Source organism: Phaenicophaeus curvirostris, chromosome 3 (assembly GCF_032191515.1).
Source record: "Phaenicophaeus curvirostris isolate KB17595 chromosome 3, BPBGC_Pcur_1.0, whole genome shotgun sequence".
Classification (NCBI taxonomy): Eukaryota; Metazoa; Chordata; class Aves; order Cuculiformes; family Cuculidae; genus Phaenicophaeus; species Phaenicophaeus curvirostris.
In genome coordinates, this window is record NC_091394.1 from 43,150,865 (window position 1) to 43,163,802 (window position 12,938).

At 38.6% G+C, this 12,938-nt stretch overlaps 1 protein-coding gene across 1 annotated transcript in view; it reads right to left on the bottom strand.

The window, feature by feature from the left end:
- Positions 1–212: 212 nt before the first annotated feature.
- Positions 213–12,938, bottom strand: part of TGFBR1 (transforming growth factor beta receptor 1) — a 33,340-nt gene continuing 20,614 nt past the window's right edge. The window contains exons 7-9 of the mRNA XM_069853804.1: positions 7,567–7,691; positions 6,858–6,988; positions 213–4,552 (exon numbers count right to left, since the gene is read on the bottom strand). Of these exons, the coding sequence (XP_069709905.1) occupies positions 4,427–4,552; positions 6,858–6,988; positions 7,567–7,691 (382 nt within the window). The 3' untranslated portion in view covers positions 213–4,426. The remainder of the gene's footprint in view (positions 4,553–6,857; positions 6,989–7,566; positions 7,692–12,938) is intronic.

A 12,938-nucleotide genomic window follows, 5' to 3' on the forward strand; every position in this document is an offset into this window, starting at 1 on the left:
CTGGTGGGAGGTGTCCCTGCCCACAGCAGGAGTGTTGTAACTAGATGATCACTAAGGTCCCTTCCAACCCGAACTATTCTGTGATTTTATGATTTTTATTCCTTCTGCAGAAAGGAACTAACCATAAACCCACATTTTGCCAGATAAGAACATCACCCCCTAAACCCATACCTACTACCTGCAACTTCTCCCTCTGAAAGACAACTCAGGCATTTTGAAAAAAATTATTTATTTTCACTGCTTTAATTTCTCTACTGTAGTGTTAGCACTTAACATAAGCATCCACTCTTCTACTGTCCTATTTACAACCCACTTAATGTATACTCTACAAATAGAATACATATTTTTAGAAATGTATGGGCAGTTTTGTAAGGTCTAAAAAAAGTGACACTTGTCTGTACAGAATTCTCAAATCATCCAAAATTATAATTTACAAGGCAGTATCCACACAGCTATGTAATGTCAGGTGCTACAGTGACAAAGCAGCAAATTTACTAATACAATAAAGACACAAAGTGGAAGTGTTTTGGGGCACCAGATAATACAATTAGTACCGCTGAAGTTGTAAATTTAGTAATACATGTTTCTAGAAATACAGGTAACTGCAAACTGGGACAATGTTCTGAAAAATATTAAACATTATATACATATGAGGTAAATGTACCTTGGTCTTTTAAGAGGTAATTTGGATTTAAGGAAATTGATAGGGTGAAGTTGTGGGTTGTTGGTTTTTTTTTTTTAAATATAAAATGATTAACACCTTGCAATTGTTTTAATGGCACAATATAAACAAGGAACTAACTAAAATGTGAATTCATGGCAATCACACTCAGAACCATTACTGAAAAAATAAAAAATATTAAAATAGCCTCTTATTTTGTTTGACACCTTCATGTCCCCAAACAGTCAATCCCAAAGTCTATACTCTATATACAAAGTCTTTCTTAGGATTACAAGTGGAACCATTGGAGTGTGATAGTGTCACACTTCGAAATTCAGCTTGAGAAATATCCCAGAGTTCCAGCTTTTAAGGTTAGAAAGTCCCTGAAGAATTCCAGCATTCCATAACCAACATTTTGGGGTTTTCAGCATCAGACCATTTTTAAGGGTCCTTATTTTCTATGTCCGCATCCCACCTGTCTCACATCTGTAAACCAAACTGAGGGTTCAATGCTAATAAAAAAAAAACTTAAGTGAATGTAGAATGTACTATTTACAGTAAACATTTGCATCAGTATTCATCAGAAACTGTTTTGGTATATACTTGAAATGATACAAAATTAATATTTTGAATGCTAAAATATTTTGGTCCCCCTGGATTTCCAAGAGCAGATCTGGTGATATTACAATCTTAATTTAAAAAATACTTATGTGTACCTGTGTCCATATATAAAAGATATGATCTTACACAGGTAACACTTAAAGTTACATAATATATACAGACACAGCCTTTCTAAAAGGTGTTAAATTTATATAATGGAGAGAAGAACAAAGCTTGAAGTTGTGATGTCAGAACTGAGGATATATAGCTCTATTCAGAATTTTCTGCATTCCAATATGAATAAGATTGTCCCAAAATAACTTTCCTAATGTCACACACTGTATCAAGCATCCTTCCAGTGCTTTCTTTTCGCAAGCTTTTATTACAAAGTGAAAAACTAGAGCAATGCAAGAATAGTTGCTAGCAATTCAGGAGAATAAAGGTGGTTGAGACAAGACAGGTGCAACAAACCACTGTACAGCTGACTAAACCATCTGCATGCCATAATGCTGTTCAGCTGCCACAGACTCTCTTTCAAATGCAAGAGAACTGCTCCTTATATTTTACAAATCGAAACATTATGGTGATGAGCTTTTGCATGTGCTAAAAAAAGCCACTAATCAAATTATTTGATAAATTATATTGGAAGCTTTCTCATGTTACCATCAAGATTACTATATAGTAAAGATCTGAAGTGTGCCAGTAGCATGATGATTCTAAAGTATGAACTACCCATATGGATCTGAGGTAAAGATCCAGGTACATCTATGAAAAACTCAAAATTTAACACACTTAACATTGTTTACATAGGAGGCCTTTGAAATTAGTATGGAGATAGAGTAGATTCTATTTTCATGTTGATCTGTTTTCTTTAAATATTTGTCTAGGTACATAGAACTTCTTAACAAGGCCTGCCAAGTATGTAAGACTTGGAAGTTTAGTTATAGTCAATCATTTTAGAACAGTCATAATTGAAAAACTGGTGCACAACTGTCCATTTGCAAAAAAGGCATAGTTTATTTAAAATACCTACATGAAGTAATTTTTTGATTCAGCTTTGACTGATAGAGGCATGAAACATAAACCTAACTAGTCAGATAATGCCAAAAAATGTATGACAACTGTACGTGTGTTTAAACCCAACTGTTTTCTAAGAACTTCTCTTATTTTTTTCCTCTTCTCCTGGATGCCATCTTTTAGTAGGAATAAACTCATCTATAAAGGTGGTTGAATAACGCATTTCATTATTTTCAGTTCAACTTCTGAAGGTCTGTAATTCCCACATCACTTAAAGCTGTCTCTAAGCAAGCACCAAGAATTTGTAAACACGCAAGAGTTACTGATGTGCTAAAGCTTAGCTTGGCTAAGTCTTAATGTCACCCATATAGCCTATTTGTACTGGGACCCATCCATCTTGCTGCATTAACTACCACGTTTCAGACCACACAAGACAATCTGGGTTAGGCTCTTCTTAGAAACCACTCTGCCAATGCTACTAGTGTTGTGGAAAACTCAGTGGACTGTTTGCTGAAGAACAAAAAGGAAGCAGTTAAGGTTGCCCAATAAGATGGATAATGGTGTGTTCTGGAGAGTAGGCGGTTAGGTGGCATATTAACTACCAGGCACATTTACATATCAAAATCTTACTGAATGCTTTGGGTATTAATGTTAACAGCAATTTTTAAAAGAGGATTTTCCATATTAATTCCTCCAGTACTGTCTGGAAGTTGTATATTCAGGCAGGAAGCAAATAATTTATTAGCAAGTTTGCAAAAATCTTGTGATATCCTTAAAATCTTGAGCCTATCTTTACTAAAGCCATGTACATTCTTCTCTTTTCTTATGACAGCACAGCCACCATAAGCTTTGTTCTTGTAACAATGAAGAGGATTGCTGGAATCCCCTGATATTTGTATCCAAAGACCTGCAGCTCACCACTTTCTGCGTATGAGGCACACACAAAATATATGCACATAAAATTTATAAGCAGCTTTGAACTTTCTAGTATGAAAACTCAAATAACTTCTCCTTAATTATAGGTGCACTTAATCCTTATTTAATTGCAAATACTGTTCTTCAAGTCTTAAGACTCTGCAGAACCGCACAGAAAATGTGCTTTTCGTATTTGATTTAGTGGAGCAAGATCTCCATTAAGAACATCTTACTACTCTTGCTACGTTTCTGAAGTAGATACATTCTTCAAGCATTTTAGAAGTACCACTTCATAAGTCTTATATATAATTATGACTCATGACTTGACAATTACAAAAGAAGACAGTGAATAGCTTACACTATTTAAAACTTGTACAGTGGTTTAAAGAGTCAAATTTTGGTAACATTTAAGGTATTCCACAAACTATGTACTTGCTGAAATGAGTCTAAAGTAGATCTTAGTTAGGCAAAGGAACAGTCGACTTTTAACTTTTATTTCTGAAACCAAAAGTACCATAGGCTTTGTAGACTCCTACTACTGTTCTGCATTAAAAGACTCAAAAGCGGCACTTATTGGTATAATACAATCTATCCTGAAGGCAATGTAATGTTCTGAAAAAGTGGAAAAAAAACCCCAGTAATCATCTATAAAGTATAGTTGCATAAATTATGTTCCCACAACTGAATGAGGTCAAGTTTTAAATTAAGGTAAGAGTCCAAAAAGTATACTACCTTAATAGCTAGCAAAGTTTACTCCAACAGTACACTAACAATCTGAAAGAACTGTGACAGTGGTTCAGAAGAGTCAATGTACCAGCCAGGAATAAAGTTTCTTACAGAGCCATCAATGCACTCTAGAACAATGATTCTATGATTCTATAATATCGTGAATCAGCTCCATTTTCAAAGTGACCTTTTTTTTTTCTTTTAAGCACAGTTAACTACAAGTTAAGACAGGCCATCAACTTTTCAAACAAAGATTTAAAGGTTAATAAAAGTAGACTACACAATGTTTGTAAGTAACCTGGGAAAGAGGTTCATAGTGCACAGAAAGGACCCAATACAACTGTTTAGCATGTCCACAAAAATGCTAAGAAGTGACGTTCCTATGAAGTACTGAAAGGCAGCAATGTCCTTCTGTTCACCCAATGAGGTAGAACAATTAACCTTCTTAACACGCCACTCTGGTGCAGATACGGATTTTTACAGTGTTCTTCATTAGAAAATCCAGGATTACATCTTTATCCCCTCCTGTTGACTAAGTTGTGATAATGTTTTCTTAATACGCAAAGCTGTTAGCCTAGCAGCTCCATTGGCATACCAGCATTCCCGCATAATTTTTGCCATTACTCGTAATGCCTGCAAAGAAAGAGAAGTAATTAAATGTACTGCTGTTCAAATGTAGCTGATATAACCTCTGTTCTACCTTAGACTTCAGAAATGCAGGAAGAGTCTATTACTAGTACTACTAGTGCATTAAAGACTGTTGTATAAAAAAATCTCAAATTCTTACTTCACATAAAATAAAATTCTTCAAAACACTATATAGAAGAACTAGTATTTTTCAGCAGAATTTCAGCTGATGCAAAAATATTTTTAGTAAGAATTAGTAGCCTGTCTGTAAATGTTTTCTGAATTTTCACATTACACAAAAATATACTCTTCTTTATTGTACCTCCAGCTGAAAACAGAGGTACTCTGTATTAACACAGAAGTGCTGTGTAGCTGGGAATGTACTCAGTTGCGTAGCTGGGAATGTACTCAATCGCTTCCCTCAGTCATAAATTGCTTTTTAAGGAGTTAGTTCAACATATAACAATTCAGAAGCTTATCAGCTGTCTTTCTCAAATTGAAGCTCTGTAATGACTCAGTATTTTTTGAGTCTCGCTAGTTTTCAAACAGCCATTCTTTGAACTCTGAGTGCTACTACACAAGTAAAACCCCAAATAACATAAAAATGGGAGATGAAAAAAGTAACAGCTCTACATCCAAGATTTTACACTCTTACACTGAGCTGCTAATTAAGTTTGCAACATTGGAATGGCAGCATTTAAAAAATTACTCCACAGTCTGGCAGTGCGTATCATCACCTCTCTTCTGTCTGTGTTCTCTCACTCAATCTCTTATCTTGGACCTTCACCCATTTCACCCATGTATTCATTTCACACATGCCACAACCCAGCTCTCCCTTCCATCTAAAGTACGTCAGGCTTCTACTGTAGCCTAATGCAGCTGTTCTCCTAATAAACTCTGAATCAGAAAGCATTTGTTGTATCTCTAGTTAGGTTCCTAGAACAAGCAATATGAACAAAGTTGGCTGGAAAGGTAAGAGCTTACTACTGCCCATGAGTGGCTACCAGCATAATGAACTCACTCCAGAATTGCATCAGCACTTCTACAGAGGCATGGTCAGGAGTGGTTGCTCTACGCACACACGATCTTCAGTTCTAAGTCTTTTGCTTACTCGAGTCTTTGCTTCCTAATAACATTGTCTATCTTTCAGTAAGTACATACAGTACAAATTCTGAGACACAAAAAGTACTAAGGCCAGTATTTTGGCCAGTCTATAAGACATTCTTTTTCTATACGATGATAGGGCAAAGGCCCCTGACTGAGTTAGTTCCAAGCGAGCGTTCTCATGAGGCAGCACAAGCACTGTTGAAGATACCATTGGTGTCCCAACAAGCTGGACTGCTGTGCTGGCAAAGTACTGAGCTGAAACCAGCAAGTCCACTGCTTGAAAGAGATAACCAGCATAGTTACAAAACAACTGGCACAGACCTGATTAGCTCATGTATCACCAGTACCCCTGTTGTGAGTTAAACCTAGCATGCAGCTCAGCCCCCACACAGCCACTTGCTCACTCCCCCTCGGTGAGATGGGGAGAGAATCAGGAAGGCAAAAGTCACAAAACTTGTGGGTTGAGATAAGGACAGCTCAACAAACAAAGGGTGAAAACCAAGCCAAAACAAAGAAAACCAAGTGATACAAACCCAATTGTTAGCCACCATCAGTCCTTGAGCCAGTCCTGGAAAACTTGCCCTTCCCCCCAGTTTCATTACTGAGCATAACACTGCATGGTATGGAATATCCCTCTGATCAACGTGGGTCAGCTGTCCCAGCTACATTCCCTTTCATCATCTCTCATCCCTCTTGCCCACTCCCAGCCTACTTCACAGTAAAGGAGGCAGAGAGAGAAATGGAGAGAACCTTGAAGTTGTGTTAGCACTGTTCAGCAATAGCTGAACTATCAGCATGTACAAAACTGTTTTGGTCACACATCCAAAACACTAGTACCACACAGGCTACTATGAAGAAAGTTAACTCAATCCCAGCCAGATGCAGTACAACTCTCACAAAATTTATTTGCAGTGATGCTTCCTGTATAATTCAGACTAGGTTTAATTTACTTTAGTGCCACCTATGCTTCACAGGATCCTAGAATCCTTCACACAGGGTTAGCTATCAATTTTTATGAAATTACATTAAATATTAACGCATAACCAAGGATCAATAACATTCAATAACGTCAAAATGATCAGAGTAATTAAGTCTTCCTAGAAGCAACTCTTCTCCCTTCAACAACAAGCATAATTTTTAAGCCACTGAAATCAATAAAAGCTTTAGTGCCTATTAAAGCAGCTTTAGCAAGGCTGGTTAATACCTCACAGCTCTGCCATCTGTTTGGAATATTGGGCCTTAACTTCTGGTCACACACAACTTTCCTCATCTCTTCCACAGAAGGATCTGAAGGAACAAGGTCATAGTATGGCAACTGGTAATCTTCATGGATTCCTGCAACAGGTTAAAAATAGCTTTATTTGAGCTAACAGTAAATTACACCGGCTTCACTTTTCACAATGTTCTTGATATCTATAACTTTCTTTTTAAAAATTACATTATAGTGACTGACAAATAAATAAATAAAAAGGATCCTTAACCATACCTTAGGAACGTTTTTGTTACCCTTGAAGAACTTTTAATTTTGAAATTTATATATCTGGAAAAGATAGAAGCTAAGGCAAATCCTTCACATGCTACACTAAAGACAGCTAGCCCTTTCTTGTGGTGTTTGCCACTTGCTCTCAAGGACATTTAACTTCATGCTATTCTCCCTTCTATATAAAGGTTTTAGAAAAATAACTATTATAGACCAGGATCTTTCCTATTTCTTCAGCAGGTATGGTTCATAAATTACAAAGAGATTGCATAAATCAGTCATCATTTATAGGATCAACAGTTAGAAAGTCTGAAACATAATGGCTATAATCTTGCACCATTTTTAGAGCACACTGTTTACTCAAACTTACTCAGGTTCTGTAACTAACTTATAACTCCTTAGTAAGCCCAATTTTGGAAAGATTGTCACATACCACCAATTGAACATCGCCGAGCTATTTCCCAAAACACTAATCCCATTGCATAGATGTCTGCTCGTTTGAATGACTCAAAATGTTTCATATTTATGGAATCATCCAGAACTTCAGGTGCCATGTACCTATTTGAAATAAAGAAAATTAAGAAAATATTTAATTTCATAAATACTTACTGGAGAGAAAGCTCAGTGCTACTGCTCAGCTCAAAATCACATTTAAATCTTTATGTGGAAAAGAAGACAGTAAAATTCTGCTTCGTTAAGGTTATCCATTCAAAGACCTTTCAGTGCAATGGGGGACAATAACTATACAGAGATGAGCAAGCAAAGGAATAAGTAAAACATAAAACAATAAACAGAGGCATAAATCTGAGAGGGAAGATAACAGAGACAGAGACCAGAAGTCTCCAGGCATAGCTTTAGAGAGATCAGGTCCGAATGTTGTAACTGCTAGTAAATGGGAAACAAGAGGAACACGTGGCCTGCGGATATTCCAGGGAAACCTGTGGGGCTACGCAATGCTTATCAAGGAATTTTTAGAAGGGTAACTGGGAGGAAAAGCATGGCTATAGATAAGATACCAAAGGGGCCAGTTGCACAACCAGTTGCCTGTCACTATGCTTGTCTGATCAAGCACCATGCCTGCTTGCTCCAGCGTATCCTATCTTCTTATTAAATCCTAACTGTATGTCTATGCTGTCTCACTTTCAACCCTTAGAGCACATGCTCTAAGGGCTACATGCCAGCAAGCGGAGGCAGGCATGAGTGAATTCAGGGCTAGGAATGGGAGTGAGACCAGGAACAAAGTTTCCTTTGGGCCTGGGGTGCCAGCAAATGGAGAAATGGACGGTCTCTGCATCACCAGCTGGAAGGTGAACTGTGGATCCTAGAAAAATGTGTCCACAGGTCTTAGGAGCACGTATCTGGAACTACTAGGGGCAGGGGGAACCAGTGTGGATGAGTTCTGGGCCAGCAACTGGAGCAAATGAGGGTGTCTGTTTCAGGCACTGAAGTAGGACTGTGGGTCACAGGTTTCACAATCACATGCTTAGAGGTACCAGCTACAGGGGAGAACAGGGATAAGAGAAGCAGGGCCTCTCAGCACCAGCAACTGGAATAGGAATTATAGGTCATAACGTCTACATGCCTGCCTGCCAGATGGCTTTTATCTCCCCGCAAACCTTATGTGCATGGCAAGTGTGCATGAGTAATTCCCTAGCAAACTTCAAATGAGTCTAGCCAGCATATCTGGTGGCCCAGGCAGGGATGTTTAACAGGGGAAGGGGCCTGCACTGTTATTCAAGGGAATCCATGCATGCAGGTGTGCATACAACTACAGGCATCTGTTTGCTGCTGCGCATTATCCCAGCCCAGCTGGTGAGAAGACGCATGGACCACGGAAGAGGGCATTAGACAGACAGAGTTGTGCAGATAGTTGAGGAATTCAAACAGGGGCATGGGCATGTGAGACTAGAGAAGGGTGTGCATGTGTTTTCATTAACAAAGGAAGACGACCTGGCTTACCTATAGTTACATTTTATAGGTGTTCTGACAGTTTTTTATGTGGGTGTTGGAAGATGGCACATGGTGCATAGGAAACCGTATAATCACCCCTGTTATCATTGTATGTCTGTACATATCCAGCCTCAACACTGATTGAATAACAAGTAAAGAAAGTGGCAGCAGCCATATGCATGAGTTTGGGATGGACAGGCCTTTGGACATATAAGGCTGGGCTCCAGAGGCCAGGCAAGAGGAAGGCCCAGTTCCTGAAATCTGCCAAGACTGAGCAGCCACTTAAAACAGCCCCCAGGCAAGACCAAAGAGGGAACAGACATGAAGGGTTAAAAAAGCAACACTGGTAAGGACTTCTTGGGAACAAAGGCTCCCTACCACTGCAGTAACTGGTTCTTCACCATACAGTCTCAGTCCCATCACAAATAACACCAAGCTATTTTTTTTTTTAATAGTAAATCTTATTTGGGTTGCACATGAATAACTGTGGTCACAAAAAAAGCTTACTTTATCAGTATTTCCTGCATTAGAAAAACCTGTGATAGACTTTCAACTGGTCAGGGCACCCAAGAGATTGTTACCTTGTTTCGTGACTAGGCCTAGTATGAGAATGTCAAGCAAAACATCACCACAAACCACATTGTGGGAGTAACTGACAGCAGTATCCCCACTGACTGCAGCAAAGAATAAATAGAATTTGCTGTATCGGTCAACATCAGTAGCAGTATTGCGCTCTCAATCTGGTTTAGCTCTGATAGCTAAATCCAATATGTAATACCTAGAGTTCAGTGTGTTTCTCCTCATCACTGCCCCATCAATATCAAGCTGATGCATTAATGAAGTAGGCAAACAATGACACCAGGGCTTTGGAGAGCATAATTAACTGGTAAAAGAGCAACATGCATAGATTACTGGAGGGGAGTACAGTGTCAGGCAATACCCTAACCTCTAGAATAGCCACAGAGGCTGATGTGCAGCTTCATATAATCAACGTAACAGCAGGATTTTCTTTGCCTAGTACTACCAATAGTAAGCAGAATACAAGACACACTACTTAAATTTCAGGAGTATCAGACCTCTCAGAACTCTCACAGTGCTACTGTCTTACAGAAGCAGCATACATACAAGTAAGCAAGTGCTATCAACAAAGGAACAAAAATGCAACCGGTAATCCAGAATTTCAACAAGGGCGGCCTACACAAGAGTTCTTGTATGCCTGTACAGTACTTAGGAATTTCCCACAAGTGATAAGCCAGCAGAGGCAGAAGACAACTGTCTAAAGAGGAATGTATGGTTTACCTTGAAAGCATTTATTGAATAGAAGGAGAGTCTTAAGTTAAACTTACATATGTCAATGTTTGACACAGACAACACTCAAATTATTCTGGGCCACTCATATCAAAGACTTTTAAATTAAGAATACAAGACTGTGGTGGATGTTTTAGGGCTCTACAAGGATTCTGCATTACTGGATAATCTTCTTAGGCTACTTCATACACTTGACGGTATAGTGATTAGCTTTGGGTCTAGAAGAAAGACTATTTGATATATCTTAAGATCACACAGGGATGAAACGAGTGGAAAAACACCAAACCTAAAACCCCAGCCATGTTGTAAGACTGTCAGCCAGAATCACGTATACAAGCAGTAAAAGAGATTATCTCAGTTTCTGTAAATCATCCTGAGGACAATGATTTTAACAGGAAAGACCATTAGGGGCTTGAATGTGGCAATGGAGCTGAATTCATACCCTCGAAAGAAAAAACTCCTCCCCCCAAAGGGACTTCCATTGAATTTATTGGCAAATTGACCTCTTACCATGATCCTCCATCAATGCATTTAGATTGGCTTTGGCTTCCATAACTCAGAATGGTGACTGACTGCTCAAAAAGTCTGAGAGATTATTGCTGGAACAAGAGAGGTGAAAGGCAAGTAGGTCATCTAGCGCGGTTAGCACATTAGCCGTATTACGGCTATCAGACAGAAGGGAGAGAAACATGCAACTCCTTATCAACTTCAATACTGGAAATGCACTGCTTGTCAGAAACAGTACCTTTAAAGAATTAAGTTCTGGAGCAAAATATTCTACACAGGCTAACTTTGACCACCTGAATAAAGTCTGCAGCTCAGTACCTTCCAAGAATGAAAGGATAAGTCTACAAAGAAGTTTACAAATTACATTGAGCACAACCTCGCCAAACCTGAGTTGCCCGATGACCTCTTTCCCCACCCCTTTTGGGCAAAAGGCTCTGTATTAGTAGCCTAAATGTCTTGTGCAACATATAGAGAGCTTGATGTCAAACAGGACCCATGCACAACATGTTGAGCAACATCTCCCTTCACCGAGCCTATTCTTCACAAGCACAGTTAGAATTCTGCTAATACAAGTTTAGGTGAACTGCAGAAAAGCATGCATGATAAGGAGCCAGTTTTCTTTTAAACACAGCCTATTTCAACTACCAAAAGTAACAGCTGGGCCACACTTCTCAAAAATAAAAAAGCTCACATTCCCTGCTTTATGCTGCAGGCTGAGCTGTGAAAGCACAAACTTCACACCCTCAGGTAAAACTAAGCCTCTTAACAGAAAAGAAATAAAGATTCAGTCACAGAGAAGGATCACCAGTCTAAACACCCACCTAAGAGTGAGTCTTGCTAACTCCCTACACCATAGATGTTTATACAACAGTCATTAGAAAAATATCAACTTAGTCGCATCTCCTTGAACTTGCATACAGAGCTTCCACACACAGAAGAAGTACCAGCAGTAGCAGTCAACAGGTGTTAATATTGTCAGTGAGCAGGTAAAATATGAACTTTATGATGAAATATTTTCCAGAGGTACAGAGTTACTTATCTAAGAACACATAAGAGGGAGGAAGTGGGGACCAAGTCTTTTATGAAAATGAACAGTTTTCAGAGATGTAGAAGTGATTAAAGTCTTTAATGTGGAAAGCACTTAGTCCTGCTGCTGTCTACTGCAGCAAGAGTTGTTACAGCTTTGCCCTTGTGAAGAAGCATAAGGCAGATGAACAAGCAACTTAATATTGCCTATGCAAGAAGACATCTTCTAAGTGGGATCTACAGACACAGCTGAAAGCATGCTTTCTTTCTCTGAAGACTACTCTAAAGAAAGTAACTGATTTGCACATCATTTTTATTTTGTATGTAAGTGTAGCAGAAAATAAATTCAAACTATGCCCCTCGCACGCAGCTAAGTTTGGAATTTGTCATGGCAAAGTGGTATGTTTTACTACTAATGATTACTGGAGACTTGGAGAAGGAATAATACCGAGTTCTTTCTAATGTAATAGTAGGTTCAGAAAATAAATCTCTTCTGACCATTTTCGTGGTGTTATTGAAGTTGACAAAAGACTAGTAGCAAGGGAGACAAAAAAGTAATTCCAGCAAAACAGTTGTCAGTGAAATAAAATTTCAGCACATGTTCAAAAAGCTTTTGTTCATTGAGCCCTAGAAAAAGTTTTTTTCTTCCAAAAAACCACAGTTAAAGGGGCATCCTAGTTCTTTGTAAAAGACAAATCCCAACCCCCCTCCTCCCCTACAGCATTATTCACTAGATAAACAGATAAAAAATACTTTTCATATATGGATTGGAGACCAGGCAACATCACAGAATTTTCTCCAGCACTCCTAGGGCATATGGTGAAGTTAATTATGTACAGCCCTGAACCACTGGACTACCATACAATTCTCTGAAAGGTTTTCAGACTTCAGTTTGACATACCACCTGACCTACAAGCATCAAAAGGACAAAGATGCTCACATCACAACTTTGTTGCTGTGATTCACTGCTAGTGTTGCTATCTCTGTATGCTGTATAGCTACACAGATCAGTAA